Source organism: Passer domesticus, chromosome 5 (genome assembly GCF_036417665.1).
Source record: "Passer domesticus isolate bPasDom1 chromosome 5, bPasDom1.hap1, whole genome shotgun sequence".
Lineage (NCBI taxonomy): Eukaryota > Metazoa > Chordata > Aves > Passeriformes > Passeridae > Passer > Passer domesticus.
The window spans coordinates 8,812,632-8,839,927 of record NC_087478.1 but is presented as its reverse complement, the minus strand read 5'-3'; the positions used below and the strand labels follow the sequence as shown (position 1 = coordinate 8,839,927).

General features: G+C 35.7%; 1 protein-coding gene across 4 annotated transcripts in view; it reads right to left on the bottom strand.

Moving 5' to 3' along the window:
- Positions 1–27,296, bottom strand: part of CACNA2D1 (calcium voltage-gated channel auxiliary subunit alpha2delta 1) — a 359,436-nt gene that overhangs the window by 176,468 nt on the left and 155,672 nt on the right. For all 4 annotated transcript variants that reach the window (XM_064421876.1, XM_064421879.1, XM_064421878.1 and 1 more), the window contains one exon: positions 13,670–13,729. In XM_064421876.1, the coding sequence (XP_064277946.1) occupies positions 13,670–13,729 (60 nt within the window). The remainder of the gene's footprint in view (positions 1–13,669; positions 13,730–27,296) is intronic.

The window sequence follows — 27,296 nt, the reverse complement described above, 5'->3', positions numbered from 1 at the left end:
ATGAAATGATGAAGACTTTTCCACTTAATCACTACAAGCACAAGGTTTATATATATATATATGCGCTATTATGTTTCTCATTCTCCACCTTAAAAACAGCACTAAATGAAAAGTGGTTTGTGTTTCCTCATGTGGACCACAACAGGGGTTTTCACTCATCAAGTATTTGATGCTTATGCCACAAACTACACAGAAATACAGAGAAACCTCTGAAAACCAGACTGATGGCTGCTGGCTGTCAGTGGGATATAGAGAAAAGTAATTCTTTCCTTGGGAACAGTCCTGGGCTTTACAACTCAGAAAAGGAATCATCTAGTTATGGATTTGCAGATCCTTCTAGTTCAACAACTGCACACAATTTAAAAAACATTTTAAGTTTTATACAAATAAATCTTACTCTAGGCAGAGAATTTATAACTTTACAGCATTTTAGCAATTCCATAAAAGTGTATGGTAACACATGTGAGTTTGGGCCTTTATACTATATTTCTCACTTTCAAATTCTCATACCAATCAGCACTTTGAAATTCATCTCCTTTCTAAAATTCAGGGTGGACAGACAAATATATCGCAGAAGTGCAAAGAGGTGAAGATAGACACAATGTGAGAAATTTTGAACCAGCAAAATATCTTTCTCTTGTAAAAAAAAAAAAAAAAAAAAAAAAAAAAACATAAGGCAATTATTTGTTAAATCAGAAAGTCATTTGTTGAGTCAGAAATTTGACAGTCAGAAAGGCTCCTGCAAACTTAACCCAGGCTACTGAAAAAAGAGATTAGCACTGGAAGATCATAGGGAAGAATATGAAGTAAATTGCAAAGTATGCATTAAACCGATTTTAGTTTGAAGAAATGCATCATTTTATTCCCTGAAATTTATGCTGAATTGCTTAAAATTATCTCAGCTCAGCTCTCCACAGCACCATTACACAGTACTACAGAAGCGTGAGCTGAGATTGCTGAATACACAAGAGGGAGAAACTCCAAGTGTTTGAAAAGGGATCTGGGAAACTTGGGCTGATGGGGAAAGAAGAAGGAATGCTGCAAAGTGTCTTGTCAAGGATGATGCCATGTGCACGCCCAAGAAGACATGGCAATGAAAACTGGGGAGAAGGGCAGACTGTTGCAGCAAAGCAGTCATTCCAAACTGTTCCCATCAATGACCTCTTTGACAGCAGCCAAAACTTCCTGAGCTTCTTCCCCTTCCCTCCCATTCCCTCTTCTCGTTTTACACAGTTCATGTAAAAACTTTGCAATACACCCTGACAGAGATTGTTTTCTTTTGGTTTCACTTTAGGAAGTAGATGAACATGATGGGCTGATAACTCTTACAGCTCCAGAAAACTAAAGGAACAGAAAACATCCTAAATTAGCCACTCTTTTCCTAGAAAAGTCCTCCAAAACAATTTCAGCAGCTGACATACTACAAATACCTCTAAACACTTGTCCAATGATCTGACACTTTTATCAGCACTATGCTGAACCCCACTGTGCTGATGAGAGCAGCACAGGTTGTGTGTTATTTGGATACAGTGAACTGAAGCTCACAGACATAAAAAAATCATGGGTTCCTGCACAGAGTGAGCATTAACTTTACAAATTGACCCCAAGGGCCAGGACTTTTTTCTGCAGTAAGCCACAAATACACTGTTCACACTGAATATGAAATATTCCTGGAGTTTAAAACATTAAAGAAATAAAATTTCATAACTATGGGCACATACTAGTTTAAAAATTCAAGATACTCAAAGTATCTGAGCCCACCAGAGTTAGTCCTTTGTAGACCTCCAAAACAAGAGACTCAGCTAAAAGTGTGTTCCTGTTCATAGACGTAAATACACAAACACTATTGGATGATATCTTTGAGCATTATATGCATGTAGATACAAATAGAAATACATGTGTAAGTATAAACACTGAGGAAAATTTATACAATTGATATCTGCATATAAATAACTCTCACTCATTAAAGTAGGCCCGGCACAATCTTAAAATTTGTCTGATTCTCAAAATATCACCTAAATATTTTTTATGAACACTGAGCAATAGGGAAAAGCATATCTAGTATCTCAGAAATGTGTAAGCTTTAATTCATTATCTTCAAGAAATAAAGAAGACTATTTTCTCTCATATTACAACATTTAAAGCTCTTGAAAATATATTATTGTAAAGCTCCTGCAAACATAAAAGAATTTGATGAATTCAGTTGTATTTATCTTAATATTTTCTTATCAGTATAGAGATGACATGGGGAGCTGAATTAATTAAGTGCATCCTATTCTTAACATACACAAGTTCAATTAGATAGAGGGATTTGCACTGCTGTACTCTTAATAGTCACTGTAAACACTTTGGTGAATTATTATGGTTTCAGTAAAACCCACTGATTATGTCTGTAAAGGAAATCCTGTCCATGTCATATTTATTTTTCATAAAAGCAGCATTCATAGTTCACAATCACAGCATAGTTCATTATATGGTAAGTATTTTCACAGAAATAGTGGGATATTTTCCTTACTGCTGTTAGTTGAATGACTGAGGAACTTACTAAACTTTTGGATTTTTCCTTCCAATTTTCAAGGTTAATTTATCTGTGACTGCTAAGTATCTATCGCTGTAAATAAAACTTATTCTTTCTTGAACAATATTTCCTCTTGATGCTTATTCTTGACACAGGATGCTTACTGATGTGTAACCACGGGACTCTATCCTAAAGAGCATGCTTCATTCTTCACAGTGAGTGTGATGTGCATGTTTCAAAATAAAATCCAGATCAATCCTAAGCACACTCTGCTTTCATCCACGTTGTGCTTGTTACAGCTGCCCCCAAGGCACCTAAGCAATGTCCAGACACATCCTGTGGCGCAGCATGCACCAGGAACCATTCTCAACTCAGCTGGCAGGAGGTAATACCCTGCCTGGCTTTCTGCATGCCTCCATCACCTCTGCAGGTTTTATATGCTCACATACTCTTACATGCCTGATGTAATTAATGTACACCCAAAATTAGAGATCGAGAGAGACTGGAAGTATTTGGAATTAAATCACCCATTTGGTGTGATCCCTGTAATAAGGAAGGTGAGTCAACCATCAGCAGAAGAAATGGCAGCCAACACTTGGGATTAATAAATATATTAATGACATGGTATTGAAAAAAAACCCCACTTCAGTCTTAATCCAGCTTTTGGGGTTTTTTGCTGGTATCTCTCACCAAAAATAAAAAGAAACCAAACCACCCTTTTTCGCAGTATCACAGCTTTTGGAAAAAATATCTGCAAATATGGGTTAAAAAAAAAATGAAATCTATCTGAAAGGTGGGGAAGTGCTATGGCAAAACTTCATCTATGAGCATTTTAGAATACTTTAAGCCTAAAGGTCATTTAAACGATGATGCCCACAGCAAATTAGATAAAACTTGCCGACTTGGAGAATATTCAGTCTGGTAGAAAACTTTTGTTGAAAGTTTTCTTTAAACTTTTATGTAGGAACAAAAACCTCACAGACAAATCACAAGAAGTTTTATGAGGTGAAAAGATCAGAATTTTGTGCAAGCACAGAAAAATATTAACTGAGCTGACCTTCTTAGTTTTACTGTACTCCTGTGTAACTCTTAAGAAATGCAAAACAGAAGTCACCCTCCTGAGACGTGGTAATGCCCAAAGGAATAAGACAATCCTACCTGAATTAATAATTCATCAGGGATTATTCACCTATTTTTAAATGCAAGGATCTGATCTGATAATTTTTTATATTTATTCTCATATTTCCAAGAATGTTACAATTCACAGTATTTCAGTGCAATATAATTTGTGACTAACAAATGGGAAAATTAGAACAGAGTGATAGTGTGTTCTGTAAACTCATCAATCACAGCCATAGAGCTGGGCCAGACTTCTTGATACTTGGTAAATCCTAATGCCCCTTCAATGAGACCTAGACTTGTTTGTGTGTTTATTTAAAGAGTTCTTATGTGCTCATAGCAAGAAATTACTGTGAGAAAACAAAGCAAATGCTTAACTGCTACATTTCTGGACAAATCAGGTAAAAATTTTAAGCATTTCTTTGCATGATGTTTGCATATGTTAGGATATTGCTAATTTTGAATAATTTCCCTGCTCTGTACATCTTTTGCTTTGTGACCAAGTCTATAGAAATATCTGACACTACTTCAATCACATATCAGCATTTGCAGGACACAAAAGAGACACACTTGCACCTTTTGTTTAAATTCTAATGAGAATTACACTATCTTCAGGAGATGGAAAGCTAAGAATTCCCAAATCCCTCCAGCCAAATGCAGCCCTTAATAATAAGATTGTCTTTCACTCCCAGAGCATTTGAAAGTTTATGTAAAATGAAAGACCTATTAAAGTTTCTACAGTATTTCAACTGCAAAAGAGTGCAGACATCAAACATTTTGTGTTTACATCTACTGCACAAGCCTCTTCTCAAGGAGCAGGGCTTCTTGGGGGTGTAGAGGTCTACAAACTTTTAAATATGGAAACTTTCCAATTCCCTTATTAGGTCCTTTTCTAAAGGTAATGAGTTTTGACAAAGATAAGCTGCATTTTAATCTGGCATTTTACAGGAATCCTGGGACAAAACAAGAAGGTAAAATATCATGTCTGCATGACACCACTGGTTTTGTCATTTGGGAAAAAAAAAAAAAAAAAGTAAATGGAGTTAAGAAAACCAAAGAAAACCAAAAATATCTCCACCTCCAAAAATCCAACCCATTCAGCTCAGACTTTCAGGGAAAGTTCTATTTTTAGTGTGAAATAACACATGTAGAATTACATATGCACATATTCATAGTATTTGCTCTTTCTAGCAGGAAATATTTCAAAAATATTTGGGTTTATTTTCCTTTAAAAAAAAGCCTCTAAGGTTTGCTACTCTGAATGAAATTCCTTCTCTGAAGTAAGAACCAAACCTCTGCAATATTTACTGAATTTCTCAAACATAGAAGTCTGACTCCATTATGAAAAATCATATTTGAGTCTTATACCATTGATTAAATTAATGTGCATATTCAATCAGGTTTTTTAAAGTTTTAATTAAAAAACCTAAAAACCAAACAAAATGAAAACAAAACAAAACAAAACAACAACAAAAACAAGCAAACAAAAAAAAACAGGAAAAAAAAAGGAGCAACAACAAAAAAACCCCTGTCTCTTCCAATTTGTAAATATTCACAGCAAAGATAACTTGGTTAATACTCCTTTTTCCAAAACTTTGGCACATTTCCTAAATTCAGTGTAAAAAGGGTCAGAATAATTTGTGACAACCAACAGAAAAATGAGTTTTCCTGGGAAAGTGAGAAACTAGTCAGATCCTAGTTATACTGGGATAAATCCCAGAAAAAATATATTGTTAGTTTTGAAATGAAAATATTTGACAGAAAAGCTTACAGACTAACAAAACAGCACCCTTGAAGTCCATCTCTAATTGATTTTACTTATACACCAAAGGCAGCAAAACAGTGCTATGAATTACTTAACCAGAATGACATGAGGAACTGAACTTGAGGTGAAAGGTAACATCAAAAAACCAGTTAGCTTCATCTGATTCAATGAACTCTTAGAAAATGTGCACAATAGCAGCCTGAAAAAGCTTTTCTTAGCATATTGTACTTCTCAGTTTTAAACTGAAGAACCTACAGGACGTTAATAAATTGAGTACAATAGTATATCTTGCTTTTAATAAGGTGTTTGTTCTGAAAGCACATTAAAGCCTCATTCAAAATGAAGGTGATAATGCACATGTATGGCAGCTTAATAATAGAAATCACACCTCTCTTTCTTTTCTTCTTACCTAGATCCTTCCCTCCACCTCTTTCAGAACCTGCACATTTTTTAAATGAGTTTCCTGGTCAATAAGTAAAAAAAGTGTATTAGATGTCTTTAACATATTTGATTTTTCAGATAAAATGGAATGCTTGAAAGCCCTCAACAGTGATTGAAGCGTTTCTTTGCTTCACTCTAAAAGCTTTTTTGGCAAGTTTCCAACCAGTGAAACACTTCACTGCACAGATGAGATCCCTGCAATGATTTTTATTATAAAGTTACACTCCTTTACTGAAGGTAGGCATATTAAGGGATGGTAAATAACCAGCATCTAAAGACCCAAAGCTAGCTGCTCTACAGCTACACATTGTATATCCCTGCTTATTTATATAATCTTAATTCTGATTGTACTGCTACCACTGTCTTCCTCATCAACTCTCTAATGGGTTTAAAATTCATGAAGCGTGAAAAGGAAAAAAAGAAATCAAGAATTGCCAGCATGATTAATCACACTAACACTCATTGGTGTAATTCTCATACATGATTGTATCAGATATATAATGGAACAGAAGCATGGAAGAGCTGTCCTATGGCAGCCCATATTTTAGAGGAAAATCAATGATTTCTAGAGTGAAAGACTCATCTGAGAGACTCTAGGAAGTTATAAAACTCCAGGCAAGGTAGTAAGCAACACTACTCTTAAAAGGATTTCTAATGACTTGGATTTTTTTTTTGCCTTTGAGATGTTTTTCTTTTATCTAACCAGTACCTGCTAGATATTTGTAAACCAGAAGGCACACTGAGACTTTCTGAAATAAGAATCCAAACATAAGGGGGCAGGATGCTGGGGACAGACAGGCAAACAGAGGGATTGTGTTCCCAGGAGGGAATGCCAGACAAATTCTGCACTAGTCTGGTGAGGCTTATGCCATGTCTTCAAAGAGGCTTCAGCATGGATATGTTCACACTGGATTTCTGCACTTCTATGAAATTCTCCTTACTAATGATGGACATCCTGGGAAGCTGAAGTCAGTGTGTTCCAAACTATTGTGTCTCCTATCTCACTTTGGCAAATATTATAGAGAACTGCAGAAATGTTTGTTCCTGGAACATTCACAGTGAATTTCCATGTCTCAAAAATGTGTAAGTGATTTGATAAACATCAGGTAAACATCAGAAAAACCCAATTTCAGTAAATAATATTTATCCTTATTTCCTCTTTACCTCACCTTCTTACTGTTCCTAGCATACACAAACAGAAATTCATGCCCTGGGTAGAAAAATGTTCAATTGTAATCACTGGCAGAAAAAAGGTAATTAATTCCGTTCAGTAAGATGGGGCACATTTAATTTAAATTCTACACAAATGAAGGCTACAGGTCACAGAAAAGGTGGTACACAGCCCTTCAGAGAATAAAATATTGTTCTCCCTAGAACCTGTCAATTTAAATTGATAATTTGGATATTTTTTTTTTTCAAGTCACAGAGGCTTTAAAAATGTGAGACATTATCCAAAATGAGTCAAAATTAATGGAAGATTTATTCACTGAGTTTTGGATCAAAGCACTGTGTGAAGATACAGACAGCTTTTACACTTTGCCTGTGTTTAGCATTGTCATAACTTTCACAAAATTATAAAGTATACATGACTTACTAGGAAAGGATCCCACACCTGCATTGAACCTGTGAGGACTGGTTCCCTGTACTGCAGGTCTGGTGCCCAGTTTCAACTGCACCATTTCTCACAGATGCTCTTTGCACAAAAGAGAATTATCAGAGGTCCAAGGCATAGATAACTGTATAACCTCTCTGAAGAAATGAGAGAAAAATTATTATAATTTGTTTTCTTCACAGAGTTTTCCTTCTTTCAAGAGGCAAAATATGTTTAGCAAACTGCTTCTTTATAATGAAACCATGCCAAAGCTTAAAGTTTCACGGTTTGTTTCTTTGTTTTCCAGTGGAGGCTTTTAAGATACAGTGTTTTACCATTGTTGTAACATCCACAATAAATTACAGGTAGTCCTGAAAATCTTCAAACTAAGATACAACAGAGACACCTACTACAGCTCTGCTTCTGCAGGTCACTGCTTGGATCAACTCTGGTGATAGGAAACCTGACTTATCTTAGTTTTCCTTTTCATCTTCTGTTTCTTTGCTGTGCAACTTTTCACTGCAGTTTTATGCAGCCAAAACTTATACTAGAAAAAGATAAACAAACAAACCATAATTCCAAAGTAATATTCCCGTGACCTTTTGTCATTATTTTTAAGCCAAGTTGGCACATGAACACCAGCCTACATATTATCATTGGAGAAAATGCTGCCTAAAAATTACCAAGAGGTAGAAAAACATCATTTACACAAAAGAAAATAAAATTACACTACTGCTTAAAAGACAAAGCATTTAGAAAGAATTTTTCATGCGGCATTTTTATATGATAATGAATTCTTACAATTTTGAGTTTCAGTCTCCATATAAACAAGTGGATGTTAATAGGCCATCCATACAGCTCCCCTTTTAAAATACCAATGAGATATCCCTTATGCTTTTACATGTGTAAGTACAATTAACACAGCAACCCAACTGGAAACAAAATTGCTTTAGTTAACCAACCATTGCAAGGCAATCAAGTGTGGTATCAAATGTAATTGTAGAAGATTCATTTGGGGAATAACAGCAATTACTTCATACAGAATTCTCCCTTTCATTCTTTCAGTTTGCTTTTTTTTATTTTTCCATGAGTCTCTATGTCAGAAAAATAATTGGGTGATCACAACTGTCAAAACCATCCCTCTTTCAATCTGTAGCATACAAGAAATTTTAAACTGACAAGGCTGTTTCATTTAGATATATTGGTTTGTACCTCTGAGTTGTAACTGCTTTAATCTAAAATATTCAAGCAGGCTTAATTCCTCCAGCTGTACAGGCAGCTGGGGAATTGGGCAGTACCAATGGAGTAGGAAACAAAGAATGGCATTTCTTCATTTGCCTGAAGCTAAGCACTTTTGATTTGCGTTCATAAATTTCACAAATATTTTCTTAGGACCGAATAGTTTTCTAACAGGTAAGTACTATTTTCAGGCCATACAAGTAAACTACAGTTGAACTATTTTAACCAGCTTTGTGCTTCATCAAGAAATAACACAGCACAATCCAATATTTCTTTTTTTCCTTTAGAAGATATTTGATATTCTTAATTGCTATTCTTATTTAATATTGCTTTGAAGAACTTTGTGCCTTTAGTAAATTAATCAGTCATTTTCAAAAATATTTTGATATTTTATTATCAGTGAAACATACCCATATCATAATGGTTTTTTTTTTCTGTTACTTAGCTAAAACTAATGGTAAGTATGTAAGATGCATGCTCTTAACTAATTTTAGATTTCCAAAATGTCCAGCTCACAGCTGGATAACTGACTTACACAGTGGGTGAGCAATAGGGTCATGGACCAGGCACAAAGGTTACAGTGAATGGGGGGACATCAGGCTGGGGACCTGTCACTGCTGGGGTCCCATTGGGCTCCATCCTCAGCCTGGTTCTCTTCAACACCTTCATTAATGGCTTGGATGTAGGCTCAAAGGAATGAATACTAAGTTAATTTGCTGATGACATTGAACTGGGAAGGAACTGTCTACTCCCGCAAAGGCAGAGAGGTCCTGCAGAGACATCTCAATACACTGGAGTGAAGGGCAACCACCAACCTGATCAACTTTAACAAGGGCATGAGCCAGATTCTGCACCTGGGATGGGGCAACCCTGGGTGTGTTATAGACTGGGGAATGAGAGGCTGGAGAGCAGCTGCAGAAAGGGACCTGGGGGTCCTGATGGCAAGTTGAACATGAGCCAGGAGGGCATCAGGCACAGCATCAGCCGCCAGGCACTGAGGCGGCCTCACCTCGAGTGCTGGGGGAAATTTTGGGCACCACAATATAAAAAGGACATGGATATTAGAGAATGTCCAAAGAAAAAACAGGGGAATCCTTAGGAGGAGCATCTGAGGCCACAGGGTTTGTTCAGCCTAGAGAAAAGGAGACTGAGGGACTCCTCAGTGTGGTCTTCTACAACCTCACAAGGCGCAGCAGCAGGGCAGACACTGATCTCTTCACTCTTGTGACAAGACACAAGGAAACAGCCTGAAGCTGAGTTGGGGGAGATTTAGGTTGGATATTAGGAACAGGTTTTTCTCCCAGAATTCCCCCATAGTTGGACACTGGAACAGGCTCCCCAGAGAAGTGGTCACAGCACCAAGCCTGAAAAAGTTCAAGAAGTGTTTGGACAACTCTCAGGCACAGGGTGTGATTCTTGGGGTGTCCTTTGCAGAGCCAGGAGTCGAACTTGATAATCCTAATGGGTCCCTTAAAACTCAGCATAGTCTATGATTCTATGAAACTGAAAGAAGGTAGGTTTAAGTTAGGCACTAGGAAAAATTCTTTCCTGTGAAGGTGGTGAGGTACTGCCACAAATTTCCCAGAGAAGTTCCCTGGAAGTGTTCAAGGCCAGGTTGGATGAGGCTCTGAGTAATCTGGTCTAGTGGAATGTGTCCCTGCCTATGGAAATGGGGTCAGAACAAGATGATTTTTAAGGTTCCTTCCAATTCAAACCATGCTGTGATTCTGTGATTTATAAAATATTTGAAATTTAAAGTTGTTTGTTTGTAACTGTTTAGTCTGTTTGAAACAGTTGGAATTTAATATACTATTGTACCTAAAATATTGGAAGAAATTATACTCTTATTCAATTAGAAATAGTACAGAAAAAGGAATTTCAGTAGATGTGGATCTGTATGTTGGTAAATAGTTTCGTCTCCTAACTATTTTTCTAAAGGACAAACAAATTTTGTAGTTTAGACAATTTGGAAAGTCTTTACACTAGATTATTAAATTAAATTAAAAAAAAAAAAAGTCTGTGGGAGTAAATCTGGAGTTTTTCCCTGTAGTAGCTTATTTCAAAAGACTGCATCTAAGATGCTGAATTTTTGATTATACTGTGTTATTAACAAGAAAATAATTTTTTTAATACTTGCATGTATCTTTTGCCGTGAACTGTGCAAAACCCACTCAGAGTAAGGTGTTAGAACAGGCACCCTGGTCATCTTTTGACTGACACATCCCTTGTAGCTCTGTACAGATCTCAGTCTCTATGCCCTTTCTTCTTTGCATATGTTCCACTCAAGTCAGTCCATACACACTTCCCCAGGAGGAATGCTTGTGATATTTTCTCCTGAAAACTCCATAGGCTATTATTTGGCTCCAATCTGACTGTCAAGGACATTGCTGATCACAAGCTCATTAGAAGCAGAAATAGCTTGTCCCATGAGGTTCATTCTACAGTGACGCATGTGCAATGCTGCTGGAAGGGCTTTTATCACCCAAACCTAAATCCTGGATGAGAAATGAACCTCATGCAGCACGATATAGACCATTCATAAAGCTATCAGAGGAACTTTAAGAACCTTTAACTGCAGAAAGTTTTGCGGTCTATCTTCTATTTTCCATCACAGCCATTAGGAGAATGAGTCTTCTTCTAAATTAAGTTTATCAGTAAGATCTGTGTGCAAACTAATTTGAGCAGGCATTTTCTAAAAAGTAGGCCAGAAGAGAAGAAAGATTACTTCTGGCAAAAATGGAACAAATTAAATTATAAGAGGCTTAATACATTTATTTGAAATTTAATTGCATAACCTAATGTCAAGGTTATTATATGGTGCATACTGTTCTGATCCAAATTCAAAACAGTAAAGTACAATCTCAGTTTGCAGTTACTTTATTATAAATCCAACTGCCTTTTGTTGTTTTTTTTTCAATACTGACCATAGCCTTTGCCCTGAACTACAACATCAATATAAAATCACATTTCCAAAATATTTTTAAATGTTTCCTTGGCAATGAACTCAGATAAAACCTGAAGCCTCTTTGGTATGACTGACTTGTACTGTGAAAAAATGGATAAAAAGAAAAACAAAAGCTGAGGTGGTGTTGACATGATGCCAGAATATAGCGCAGAAGCAAAATGATTAGAATGAGATTCTGACTTATTCACACAGCTCTGCACTGAGTCCATCAAGCCTGCAGGTTTTGTTTTCCAGTCACAAGAGAGACAGATTAGCAGAAAAGGTCGCTGCAGCATTCTTGTTACAGCATCTCCATGGAATATGCATTGTGTGTTTCACTGTGTGTTGGAAGCTGAGCCTGTGCAGAGAGCACACTTAAAAGCATTCAGGCTGTGTCCAGACTCTCTGTACTCCTGAAGTCAGTCACTCCTACCTGAATTACATGGCCTGACCTTAGCAGCTTTTTTGTCTGTTTTCAGATGTTCAAGTGCCTGAGTAAAACTGGATCAGAACGAACATTTCTGCTGGTTTTGACTGGGTTAGAATTAATTTTCTTCATAGTAGCTAGCATGGGCTATATTTTGGATTTGTTCTGGAAAAAGTGTTGAAAATTCTGATCTGTTGGTTTTCGGTTGGGTTTTTTTTGTTGTTGTTGTTTTTTGGTGGGTTTTTTGTTGTGTTGTTTTTTTTTTTTTTTGTTGGTTTTTTTTTTTTTTTGTTTGGTTGGTTTTTGTTGTTGCTGAGGAGTGTTTTTGTGCATTTGAGGCCTTTTCTGTTTTTCACTCTGCCCACCAGTGAGGAGGCTGGTGGTGCACAGCTGACCCCAACTGACCCAAGGGATATCCCATGCCATACAGCACAATGCTCAGTGTATAACACTGGAGGAAGAAGAAGAAAAGGGGTGGACTTTTGGAGTGATGGTGTCTTCACAAGTCATCATTAAGGGCAAAGGAGCCCCATTTTCCTAAGGATAGATGAACACCTGCCTGCCCATGGGAAATGGTGAAGGAATTCCTTGTTTTGCTTTGCTACTGAATGCAACTTTTGCTTTACTTATGAAACTGTCTTTATGTCAAACCATGAGTTTTCTCATTTTCACTCTTGCAATTGACTCCCCCATCCTGAGTGAGAGTGAGCAAGTGCCTGTGCAGTGCTTACTTGTCAGCAGGGGTTAAACCACCACAACATTCTTAGAAAACCAGTGGGCATTTAACAGTGTTCTAAGTGATTCTCATGAATGTGCAAACACAATCCAGGTTTGCAGCAGCATAATGTAAAAGTACCATCTGCTTTTATTTCTGAAGGAACATGGAATAAAGGCATAATAAATAATTTTGACACTTAGCCGGGAACTAAAATTAAGAGACTTAGAATCACGCAGCACAATATTAATTTGGCCAAACTGGAAATAAAAACATCAAGGTTGCACATTTTAAAATCATGCCACTTATTTTTCAGTAAAGCCTGAAATGAATAAAGAAGATAACTTAATGTTTGACCAGGCTGGGGCCTCTTTCAGCAGTACTAGAATATTGAAAGAGGAGATACAGTTATTAAAATATGGAAAGGGATTTTATAAAAAAGTCTATGACTCCCAAGTCATGCAGATAACCAAATCCTTCTGTATTAGTTTTTTTCTTGTTTGTTTGGTTCATTTTTCCCTTTACATAATAAAAAGACAACTTGTAAAAATCTTTTCTATGATTCTGTTTCAGTGTTTGGAATAAACACACTTTTAACTGGTAGCAACCATCACTCAAATGTCTTCTCTGTAATCATTCTTTGTCTGTCAAAACAAACAGACATCTTGTGTACAACTCACAGCTACATCCATGGTCTGTGAAGCTCCCTATGAGCTTCTGAAGGGAAAAGTTCATTTTATTCTCTAGACACCCTGACTGAGACTCTGTTTACTGAATTAAATAGACTGTCTATTCATAGTCAGTAACCCTTTCTGTAGTAGATACGTAAACAACATATTGCAAGACTACAGTGAACATTTCAAAGAGGAAAAATCCAAGAAGGTTAAAAGGAGAAAAAAATGAAGCTTACCCCAAACTCATCCCTCCATTGATGTGATGCCTGGTACTTCTCTGCTTCTTTAGCAAGGCGCTGAAGAACAAAGAGAGACAGGACATAAATTTTAGTCTTTACTGATTCTTCATGTAGAAAAGTCTTTTTCTTTTACTTTTTTCCTGTGTGTATTTTCTCTCTATATATTTTGTATCTATGCTTTTTGCATTTATTTGAAGACTGTGCATTTGAGTCAAGGTGAACCATCTCACCCAAAAAATGTTATTTTCTGTATTATTTGATATTTAAGTACTGTAATGCATCAGAAAATTTAACCCTCACTACAATATAATTTAAGAAGTTCTAGTTAAGTTCAAAATCTATCAACGTCCTGCTGAAAATACCCTCTCTTTACGCACACTACCTTGTCTTATGTGCATTAATTTAATCTCCTATCTAATGACAAGTACATATTAAAATATTAAAACACTATGTTATGGACCTTTATTTCTCTGTTATATCATTTAGCTTCAATTATGGAAACTCCTGACAGCCCTGTGATGCAAAAAAAGCCAGTAATTTGGGACTAGCTGAAGTCTGAACTCATGGGTTGAATTAGGAGCCAGAGAGTAACAGGCATGTTCCTAGAGGGCATTTACCCCACTTTTAATGCTTTGAATAAAATCCAGTCTTTTTCACTTAGCCCCACAGGAAGCAAAGCACAGTGTACAACAATTTGCTTTTTCAAATCAATCGTATACAGATACATCCATTAGACGGGATGATATGCTCCTCCTCATACAAAATTTGAAGTCTTTGGAAAAAACATGTTTGGACACAATTCATATTTCCATATAGAATTTTCCAGGGTAATGCATGTTCTCCAGCAAAGCTGCACACCAATCCCCCATCCCACAGATCCACCCATCCCTAAAGCAAGCCAGCTCACTCTGAAGAAGCAGCTACCTGATGTGAATGTAGCTCACGTGGACTCAGCCATGTCCTAATTGTTGAGTGACTTACATTTAGAACTCAATTATTTTACAGTCCAATACAAATTTTAGCAACTGTTTTTAGGGAGTCATGGTCCCTTTCCAGGAGGCACAGCCTGACTATGTCCACCAGATAAGTAGGGATGAAAATTCTTACTGTGTAACAATAAGTCTGATGAGCCTTTTAATATTCAGACTAATCCCTACACAAAATGAACTGGTGTCTAAGTCACACTTTCAGTTGAGTCACCTTGTCAGTTCTTGCTAGCAGCAAAAGGAATATGACCAGAGTCCAGGAAAGCTGGAGTTCCAGACATGGTTCTGTCAGAACCTCACCTCAGACCTTGCAACTGCCTGTGCTACTTTATTCCCTGAGGGCAACCCCTCTCCCTGCTGTAACAGCTACCAGGATGATTGACACATTTCAAAAATCAGAACTTAGGACCTTTTCCTTATTTTTAGGTTTGAAATAATTCTTTAAAACCAGAAAAAAGTCAACAAACCTACGTTTTCTATGGCCACAAAATGTGCCCCCACTCAATTGTTTTATTGTCAATTCAAATGATTCTTAGCTAACAGAAAGCTACCAGCACTTTAGAGGCACTGCTCACTAGAAGTACATCCACAGCAACCAAGTACCACATTAACTAAAGCAAAACTATGGTATCATTTCATACATTATATTGTAAAAAAAGCACAGTCCAACTCTTTCTTGAGTTTGTCTCCTGCACTGGACAAACATCCACAGCATTTCATTTTTTTGGTAATGCACTAGAACAACTTTGTCCATCTAATGTATTCACTTAACCTAGCCCGTTCTGCACCTAAATTTGTATATCCTCTGATAAATTCAAGATTATTAAGTCATATTTCACCAGACTGTAGCAAAGCAAGATATAACACTTCTTACATGTGTAAATAGCTGCAGTTAAAACTGCCCTCAGATTTCCTTCACACTCTGCTCCATTGCCTTAAGGTACTCTGAGAACCACAAAAGACAGCGGAATCCAAATGCACAAAATGATAGATGGCTTATGGAGAGAAATATATACTCATCATTAACACTACTAAGAATTTGCCATGGAAAGAACTGAAGCCATACTTGAAGTTCCTCAGTTCAAATGGCAGATTTCTTTGCTAATCTGCATTATAAAGTGAAAATGTTTAAAGCAAATTAAAAAAAAAAAGTTGGTTTGGGTTGCTTTCTCTTGTCTTTCTCTTGTCCCAAATGAAAGGGGAAAAAAAGAATATTCCTTACAAAACTGTATTCTTATTCTCCTTTAGAATTTTTCAGTCAGGTTTCAGTTGGAGCCCATCCTAACTGCCCAAGCAACCTTCTAAAATAACCCTACATGCAATATCTACAAAGCTTTACACCTTAAAATAGCCTCCAAAATGAGAGGTTGGCATTCGGGGCATGTGTACAGAGCTTTGTTAAAGGTAATCAGGCTCATACAAAAGTCTGAGCAAACTGTTTAAGAAATAGTAATAACCAATGAGAAAACAGTTGTTCCTTGACTCCTAGAACCACAAACCCACCACCATAATGGAAGTACACTTGACAACAAGACAGGACCATGGCAACTGGCTGAGATACCTTTTTGATTTCTTCATCACTGCTTACCTGAAGAATTTCTGCATTTTCCTCTACTGTTCAAAAATCAGTATTTTTTTTGTTGTTGCTGTTCTAGTTATTTGATCAATTAAAAAAAATATTTGCAAGGTATCCAGTACTTTAGTTGGAATGTATATTTAGAATGTACCTCATATTACCCTGTGTCAAGACTCCTCAGCCCAAAATAGCCGGGCAGTCAAGCAAACCCAAGTTACTTGTGTCTTTTATTGTGACACAAGGAGGCTAATTTTTCATCTCAAAGAAATCAAGCCTGCTTCCTTTTGAGGTATGCAAATGTCAGGTCTGGCCTTCCCTGTTTTGATGGAAGAGTCCCTGGAGAATGCTGACAGAGAAGCTTCACAACAGCCGGCAGACACCTGGAGCTTCCCATTTTCCCTCTCATTGCAATTAGGGATTAATAAGGCATCAGCTTCTTTAACACCATGACCCACTGCAGCTCCCTACAGGTTTCTCCAGCAAATACTAAAATCCTGAGATACGATTTTTTCTGTGTAAGAAAATAAGAAGAAATGGTTTTAAACAATATTCTTGAATATTAACTTTTAATAATTTTTTCCTCCATGCCCTCTGTATTACTTTCTGTGTAGATGAAAGCTGTGAGATATTTTCATGCCTTGAACAAAGCTCTATTTAACAGCATCTTTTTGGATACAGAGTAGAAAAAGCAGAACAAAACTAAAAATGGAAAAAAGAATCAAAATAACATGTAACAGAGGTGTTCTGGCTTACTTCATTATATTTAAAGAATCCTACTTCGTGCATTCTGCTGGAGAACACAGATTTACTCTGAATTGGTAAATAAATTGAGAAACCATGACCAGGGAGAGAGGGCTGCAAAGGCTAACAGAATGCTGTAGCATATATCCATGTCCTTTGGAGGATGCCTGACAGATGTGTGATGGTGCTTTTTAAGTAAGGGATCAGAGGAGCTGATGCCAGATTTAGCCAGGGTGATTGACACAGTAGCTGATGTCCAATTTAAGGTGCTTGGAAACATTTTGATTAAACATGCAATTTATTGAATAAATTTTCCTAGATTAAAAAATTACTCCTATATATTTTTAAAATTTACTTTAAACTTTTTTTAAAATTATTAATGAGATCAGCTTTCTCACTCTCTTTTTCTTTTTTTTTTTCTTAGTAGGATGCAGTGTGCATTATTTTCAGCAATTTCCAGAATACTTAGCTCATCAATTAAAAAAAAAAAATATCCCTTAGAAATCAGTCACTGCTCACATATAAGTATTTTTAATCAAACTTTGAAAGGAGTCAAGAGGCACCCTCCACTACATTTCCTTATATCTTTGAAAGAGAAAGGTTATCTTCAAAGGAAAACAGCTATCGAAAAGTTAGATAAGGTGCAAGTGTTAATTCACTCCACCAGCCTATGAATCTTTCTTTAACTTTTAAAGGGATTTTAAAAGATTATACACGTACAAACACACACATAAATAATAGAAAAGGAAAACAACAAAAAAGGTCCAAAGCCCAGTTGCTTGTCAATCTCAAAAAACCTCTATTTTCGAAGGTCTTGTCCCCAGTTTCCAAGTTCATGTAACTATCTCTGAAAGGCAGCCTTTGATGCAGCACAGACAGCAAGAATCTTTATCTGATCTGTAAAGATCAACTCCCTAGAAGGCCTATTCATCTTCCAGCTTTCATTTTTCTTACATATATGTCATATTTTATCTCCTCCTCGCTAGCACAGGATTCTGTCAGCAAATGGCCCAATTAAATTTATATTCAGTACAATGAAATAATTTTATTTTGTGCTTCCTATTCTCCTTTAAGTGTTTTATTTGAAAATAATATTCAACTATTTCTTTATATATCACATTATTATAACATGTGTGATCTTAAGAGTTAATAGATATCAGTAACCTCACAAACTTTCTAAAACACACGATCCAAGGATTTTTTTGAGGTTGTTTTAAGAAAATAAGTACCATGGGAAAATATGTCAATATCAAGCTCATAAAGAACAACATAGAATACAGAATGACCTTCAAGTCCTGATTGTAAAATATTATCCAAATACTCAAACCTGTTCCTGCATGAACAGCACAAAAGCCATGAGAAGTATGTGCAAAAGTGGTTTAATATACAGTTTCCATATATGTGTCTGAAATACAAATAGTTTTCTTCCATAGTTGATTATGAATTGGATATGAATTACAAGATGAGGAAGAGATTTTGTAAGACTCATATATTGGTGTCTGAAGTGTCAATGCAAAACTGATACTGTTACTTCACTACAGGTTTAATACAGACTGACAAAATTTAAAGGATTATATTCTCAGCTCAGTAAGTTGTTACATTCTATACTAAAACAAATTAGAACTATTATCTTCTACCTTGATTCTGTTTTCTTTACATGCATAACATGTATTTTCACAGGAATTCTTGGTAATGAATTATCCAAATACCCATGATTCACCCTATTCAATAATTGTACCCAATTGTATAAAAAGACCACCCAGGTTGTCACACAGAGAGCCTGAGCTCAACAAACAACTGTAACCTGGAAGGTCAGTAACCAAAAGTGAGCATAGATGTGCTAAAGATAGCAAGACCATAACCCTCAAATAAACACATCTGATTCATGTTCTTTTCCCATGATAATTCATATTTCCCTATGTATAATAAGGACTTTTTTCCTAAGTTTCGCTGCACTCTATTATATAAAGGCCATAACCTTCAGCAGAAAGGTAACCAGAACTTTAAACATATTTTTAAGTTGTTTTTTTCTTTAATAGAGTGACCAAATAGAGGTGGGGTTTTTTTTTTTTTCTGATCTGCAGCTTGGTTATATTTTAGGTATTTACACTGCAAAGTCACAGCTTCTCTTTACTCTGACATCTGCTGTGCCACATGATGGTAATGTGATCTGTGCTCTGTTAATGAGGATATCTGAAGCATATAAGGTCACAGAAAGACTGTGTTTATAATTGTCTCCTATATTCTGTACAGAATGTGTACGTTGTACTCCTCAGCTGCTCTCTGGGGACAATTCCACTTTTGTCATCTAAGGCAGCAGTTGAGTCATATCCCTATGGAAAAAAGGTATACCAGAGGTCTGCTGACTTTGTAATACTCAAAAAAAGAAGTTTTCATATAAAATGACTGGCCTAAATGTATGTATAATTTAAGACGATTGGGAATTAGCACAATTTTTGAAAAGCTAATGTTATTACACTCTGGACAACAGTTCAAAGTAACACCTCAATCATTGTTTTCCACTCTATAAACAATTAACAGCAACCTAAAATGATACATTTATTTTTTTCCTAATTCAGCTGGAGATTACAAAACTCAACATTAATTAAAAAATAAGCAGAAAATTATTTTCCACAGTTTGTCTGCTTTTCTAATGTATTTCAAGACATTTCTGCTTTATTCATATGAAAAATAATTATATTTCAGACCTTCTTAATCAGTTTTTCTAACATGATGACCTCATATCCAAAGAAAGGCTGTCATGTTGGTTACAAAGTAACTTAATGGGAAAAAAAAAAATTATCACCTTCCACCTATTTAGAAGACAGAGCTTTAAAGGTTTTCAGTATCTGTTAATACCTATAATGAAAATCATTTTTTGTCATTCAAGACAACCTTTATTCCTCTTGTTTACTTCAATGAAAGAAGGAAAAATAAGGCTGATTCTCTACAGAGAACTTTTACTCTTCTGTTGGTCTTCTAGTTCCAAAGAAAATCAAGCCACTGGTCGAAATGAGATCAGAAATCAATGGGAAATAAAATCTGAATTAGAGATTCTTGAGATTACTTGAGATTACAATATTTTAGGAAATTTAACACTTTCTGACATAACTAATCCCATTTATTTCAACAGGAAAAACTGAAATAGGGATGCCTTAAATGTGCTTTTGATGCCTAAAGTGTCACGTGCAATCACCTGTCACTGACAAAAGTGTCACATAAGGAAAGTAAGAAAGGATAAAGCCCAAAGAATATTTGTCACAGTAACACTTTTCTATAACATATAAACAGCCCTTCCTAAAACATGAACTAGAAATACCTCTTCTCTTATATAGATTCCTAGCAAATTGACAAAAATGAGAAAGAAAAAGTGGCATAGTGGCAGGACCTCAAGGCCTAAAAGAGAGCTGAAAGAGTCTTTGAAATATAATAGATTAGGATTTTCAGCTAAGTTTTAGAAAGAACCTAAAATCCTTCAGAAGTAGTAAAACATACAAATATTGTCACTTTTTGTTTCCATCCTAAAAACAAATCACAGAAGAGCTGGAGCTATATACACTACTGAAAGTCATCTCTGGAGAATAAATAACTAAATAAGAAAATAAATAAATACATTTAAACTTCTGGAAAAGTGGTACTGCTTGCTATGCACTTAGGTGAGAGCACAGCCTGCAGAATTTGCAGGGGGATGATGTCAAGTACTAGTTTGTAGCTGCCTGGAAACTCACTGATGTCACCTCAGCTTTGTACGTAATGTTTATAATCTTTACTAGAACTACAAAGACCATTGGTACCAGATGAAAAGACACCTTACATGAGCAGTCAAATGAAAAAACGAACAGCAGGTCCAAAGGCACTGATGGAGGAGTACCTGAGTACCAGAGAACAAATCAAATACAGCCACAATGAAAAATGTAGGGAACATAAAATTGTCTTCTCTGACTGGAGCAATGAGACCCATCCACAAGGTGTGAAATGCCTTACACACTTAATATGGTGCAGTAGGGGTGTACAAATTTATCATATTCAACTGTTATTAAACAGCAAAAAGGAGTGTAGTAGATTCACATCAGAAGGTAGAGAAGCAGAATTTCTACATTTATGGGGAGCGGGAAAGAGTAAGGAAAGAGTAAGCCAGAGTATATTTCTGGGATGTGTGCAGTCTGGAGATTGGAGAAGCTGGGAAATGTTATGACAGCTTGATACTGCCAAAAATGTTTCAGCAGACAAGGGAGTACGATAGAGACAACTGTAGATAAAGGCATGAAGAAAAACTATCAGAACAGTAAGATAGTCTGTCAAATGCATCTTGACACTAAGCATTGAAATTTCACTAAAGTGGTGTATAAAAGCAGCAGAAGACCACTTTTAAGACATCATCCTTCTCATTTGCAGAGGCTTCAACCCCTTAGAGCTTATTACATTTTCACTCTAATAATTCATATGGCTTAAATGTAAGTCACATTAGTGTTATATTTTTAAACAGGCTCAAAGTGAAGGACACGCTGAAACCATTAGACTGAAATTGCCAACTGCTTCAACAAATCTCAAATTGCATAACACCACCAGCTCCAGCTCACTGCCTGCCTTGGGAAACTCTTTTAAGCTTCACAGCTGAGCTAGTAACTTCACAGGCATGATTAGAAAATGACATGCATATTAAATAGGCATGACTTGTTACCCTGTTTTTTTCACATACTTTCTATCAACTCAAGGTGAAATCAGAACCATATATTTTTTTTAGAAATATCAAAAGTAACTCACTTCAAAAAAAGTGTTCTAAGATGTCAAAAATGTAATTTTCCTCTGACTTAAAAAAATTGACACATTTCAGATTGCTTTACAACTCCTTTAATACCTCCTCAGTAAGAATGCACTTTTAACAGTCAAAAATTAAAAAAAAAATAATAAAAAAACCTCACCACAGAATATAACCTACCAACTTATACATGTCAGCAGATTTACTGAAATCTGACTAATATCCAAATAGGAACAGACATAACTGAAATATGTACATAAAACTCCCGTGTTTTAAAGGGAAAAGATGAAAAAACCCAAACAAATCAATTCAATACCTCCTTGCAAAGTACAAGAAGAAAACATTGATACAGACTGGCATCACTTATGCAAGAAAAGCATTAAAGAAGTAATTTACCTTTAATTAAATAGGGGGTTGCAAGAGCAGTTGTATTTTGTCTCATCATATTATCAAACAGAACAACAAATTTCACAGAATGCTAAAGTTTCATGTGAGTTTAGCAACAATGTATCAAATAATACCATTTTACTGTCAATACAAGTCAATAATAATATTAAATATATACTGAATATTCAAAACACTGTTTGCAGTATTTTGGTTTAAAATTATAGCTTCTGCTCAAATTAGAAAAATAGAGTTCAGCTAGATAGAAAACACTAAATATAGAGAAGTGTAGTGAGTTCTGGATTTACTCAGATTTTGTGTGATACAAAAGATGTTTAGATGTAATGCTGTTGTAATCCCAAAAGAAGATCATAAAGCTGGAGATTTAAAATCTCTGCTGAACTGATAAGCAAATATCTCTTTTGGCCGTGTCATCAGATTTAAGCTCTCAGAGTTTGATGGGTATTTATAGAAAGAAGAGCAAAATCCAGAATTTCCAGAAATAACAGGAGTGAACAGAGCTCATTTATCAGCTATTCCTCTGCAGAACACAGCAGAAATGTATTATTTCATTAAGACACATTCATAACCTACACTATAATGATAAACTCCTAAGTAGTTAATGATTTATAATAAAATCAAGACAGCACTGAAGTCTGCAGCAGAATTTCTAAAAATGGGCCTGTGAACAATGCAACTGTATTAATAATTAAATGTAGAGCATGAACAGTGGAACCAAATTGTGAATTTAAAAAAAAAGTCAGCATGTTCACCTCAGCACTCCAATGTATAAAACAGAATAATGAATTTGATTTGTTACAAGTCTGTTCAAAAATGAATCCACTTCTTAAATATATATACATATTTGCTTAAAACTACAGCTGAATACCAAATGTAGCTTTAAGAAGGCAAGATAGTGTCTAAACAGCTTTGCATGTCAGGGAAAAAAAAATAGAGCAGGTGGTGGGCTATAGCTGCTGAATAATCAACTTGATCTTATCAGCAGTCAGGGGGTGAGAGCCAAGGAAACACGTTACTGTTGGCAACAGCAGAAACAAAGGTACATTAATACTGCATGCTATTTTCAGGCAACATTTCCCTAATGGAAGTAATTCTAGTCAAAAGAAATAGAAAGTGTTTAACAGTGAGTCCTGGAGAAAACTGAGTACAAAGGAAAATGACCTTCTCCCAGCAAAGTGTAAGAGTGATTTTTATTTTCCCAGAGACCCTGTGTCAGCCATGCCAGCAATCCTGGGAACACGCCCCTGGTTATGCCTGGGTTTGACCTGGGGTAACAGGACACCCAAAGCCTCTGCATTTCCTTCTTATCACATGGAGTGCAATAACATGCTGCTTCTAAACTTTCCCAAATGTATTTTAAAAGAATTGTTGCGCTCCCAACATTCTCTCTCTACTGGACAGGCTCAAGTTTTAATGTTCAAGTGTAAACGTGTCACGTTTTTAAAAGCAATTGAGGTTCCTTGTTACTTTAACTTTTTCTATAAAGGACTAAATGGGATTAACTTGTTCTTACCCTTCATTCTTCCAGACTGTAGCATAAAAACACCTTAAAATTAAAAGTGGACAAAAATGTAAGGTGAGAATGCTGAAAATGGTGTAGTTTATATTTCCATGCATTGTGTTGGTCGTGATTTCTCTTCAGCATCTTTTGCCATGCACGTGTCATATACTGGACAATTTATGACCTCTTTGGTCAGACAGAACAGTCTCTTTCAGAGCATTCTTGTGGTTATACAGAAAATACAACATGTTTAAGATATACTGCTAACCATTAATCACATTTATGCACTGTAATACATTTAAAACATAATTATATGGGGAAAAATACTATTTTTCATTGTAAAACCTCCAGCTGCAAAACTAATGTGCATTATCAGAAGTATTTAATAACTTTTCCCATCTATTGTGAAGTAAATATTGTTAATTGTATTTAACACATAAGGAAAGTAAAGCAGAAGGGTGACATAATGTGACTAAAGTCACACAAAACATTAGTGTTAGGTGCTTAGTAACACCATAGTCCATAAGATTTATCCTCTCGGTGAATCCATTGTATTTTCCTTTCAATTATTTTCCTTTTTTTTCTCTGGGTATGTACATGACCTATAGCTATGCTTAATAAATGCATTTCATTGGTTGCCTTAATGACTAATGTACAGATCTGAATCACCATTCAAAGAATAATTTTCTTGACATTTTTACAAAAAAAATCCAAAACAGACAAACAATTAAGATTGTTTTTAGTATTATCCTCACAGGTGACACATTTGATAACTACTACAAGAGATTTGTGGTTTTGTATGATGACTTCCACCAAAAGGTGTTTAATTAGGATGTCTCACACTTTTCTCTGTATGAAAATCTAATTGCCACCTTCTAGCTCAAAGAACACAAACAAGCATCATCCCATCTCAAAACTCTCTAAGTATCTTCCTCATGTCACTTTCATATCTGGTGTTATTTTATTTTATTTTTCAGTCCTTTCTATATAGGTAATATACTGAACTATGCCAGCCAACTTAGCACCCTCAAAAAAGTTTTCTTTTATTCCGATTACAGCTACTTACTGAAAATCATCACCAGAATGAAACTGTGAATGCAAGAAACAAATAAGAAGCAGCTAACCCAGAAGATAAACTAAACACATGTCAGGAATGCCACAGTAAAAGTAAAGCAGAATCTGGCAGTACTTTTCTGGACTGGATGTTTGATGCACCTAACCCAGTATAATGCAATTAACTGCACCTGATCTGAGTTGCACTTAAAAGCTCTGCCCAAAAAGAATTTCTTCCACATTCCTGTTAAACTGGCACATTAGATAGCAGAGATGATTTTCAGAAATCAGTATGGATCTTAAATTAAGACACCTGAGCTGATACTTAAGGGACTGCCAGACTGCTAAAGGTTTAAATTTTTTTCAAATCTTGTAGGATTTTATGGAACTGCTTTTGGGCTATATTCTCAAGGAATACTGCAAAACAGGTAAGTTTTATAAGTGGAAAGGCTGATTCTTCTGGGCACTTCGTTATGACATGAAACATTAAGATTTGAGAAGTCAAATGCTTTGTGCCCTCATTTGCACCGAAATGCTGAATCTCCACTATCTCAGCTGAAAAGTGACTCAATGCCAAGGAAAAAAAAGCATCTTGCACTTCCATATGAAAACTATAGATTTCAATATATCTTTCAAATCTATAGCTTTTGATGTATACAATGTATTTGTAGACTAAAAATGCAGTATCATGTTCCATCAGACAATGACTTTGACTCACCACTGATCAGTATGTTAAATAACACAAATGACAGTAAACCACGTTCACTTGCATATAGAACAGAAGTTTCAAGCATATAAATCCTGAACTTAAAACCTTATTAAATTAAATTACAGCTAAATTCAATCACACAGTGAACTCTTCACCTGTATCCTGACTCAGATGGTTTATCAAAGCTGAACAAAAGCTGTAAGGAATGGTTACAGGGCAGAAACTCAGAGACGCAGGTGAGAAGTGGGAAGAGGAATTCCTTCCATCATGGTGCCCCATGATAACCTCACTACTTACAACTCTGGATTATAAAACCAGACATCTGGACACTCCTTGTCAGCTGAACAGTTACATGGATCGGTTGTGTTAGATTAAAGAGAAGATGAAAAGTAAGGAAAATCAACTTTATTTAGCAAATTAAAACTGCAGACTGCATTTTCAAGATTTTTGTGTTTCTGTCTTTAGTCACTTGCCAAGTAATACCTTCAGCAGCACCTTTCTCCAAACCATAGATTATCTTGGACTTATTTTCATCTGTACTACCCATTTTCTTGCTCCACAAAAAAAAAAAAAAACACCCAAAAAACAACAAAAACCAATGAAACAAAAAAAAAAAAACAACAACAACAACAAAAAACCTGAATAAACAGCAAAAATAAACCCACCAAAAAATTCTGAAAAAAACGCCCCTCAGATATATAACCCAGCTAATTCTGTGTGGAATATATAAAAAGCAAACCTAAAACCATGACCTCCAAAAAACTTCAAAACACAAAAGCAACATCACAAATAAAAAAAACTTCAACAAAACTTCAGCAAACACTCTGCCTGGCTTCTGGATTCCTACCCATTTCATTTTTGTTCACTCAGATGGAGGTGGCAGCAGCAAAGCCACTGCTGTTGACACAAAATCTCCACTGGAGAGCTGGCAGCCAATCTCAGGAGAGCCCAATAAGGTAAAAAAGAAGAAAGTGGCAACTTCTGCCAGCTCATGGGGTTTTTTTGTAACCACAATTCAAAGAGAAGCTACTTAAATGCAAAGCTGCTGTGGATCTCAATCCATCAAGTATATCAATCCAACAAAATCTAAAAAGGTTGCTCACATAAGTACTCAGTTGCTGGGAAGATCCCAGCTTTGATTAGGAATTTACTGGAAACTAAGTCACTGATGTTCTGTGCAGTGTAAAAATAGTGTGGAAAGGAGATTTACTTGCAAACTCAGTGCTGATTTTTACTGGTACTGTATGCTCAATAAACTGAAGAACATAGCACTGAGCTATACTACATATGTTCGCCGAGCTTGTAGAAAAAGTTCTTATATTGTATTTACATAATAAAGTAAGAAATTATCGTAAAACGTATGCTCATTTTCTGAAATGTATATGTGAGTACAAATATCTTCCTCCAAGTGCTTCTTCACATAAAATATATATAGTAAATAATGAAAAAACAAACACAAAACCAACAACATTTACAGTAGAAATAGTTAGCTGTATCATTTTGAGCCAGAGTGTATAATCCAGACAGATTATGGTTTTTTTACAGTAGCATAATGGGTTTTGGGGTTTAGAGGTTTTGTAGTGATTGAACTGTTCAACTGATTAAATAGTTTATTCGTTCACACAATTTTTAATTATTGTGCTTTTAGTCTCAGCAAAACATAAAGACAAAAAAAAGTCAATACAAACTTCAAAAGTAAAACAGACAAATTAAAAAAAATAAAAGAACCAAGAAAAAACCCAGAAACCCACACCTTTTCTAAAATAAAGAAAGTTGAAGACTGCTTAAATTCATCCTAGTGAATCCCTACCTTCAAAAGATCATGATATTCTAAGAGTAATGAATATCTCTTTACACCCTGATTCATCAGTCATTGTCTTTTGTTATTTTCTTG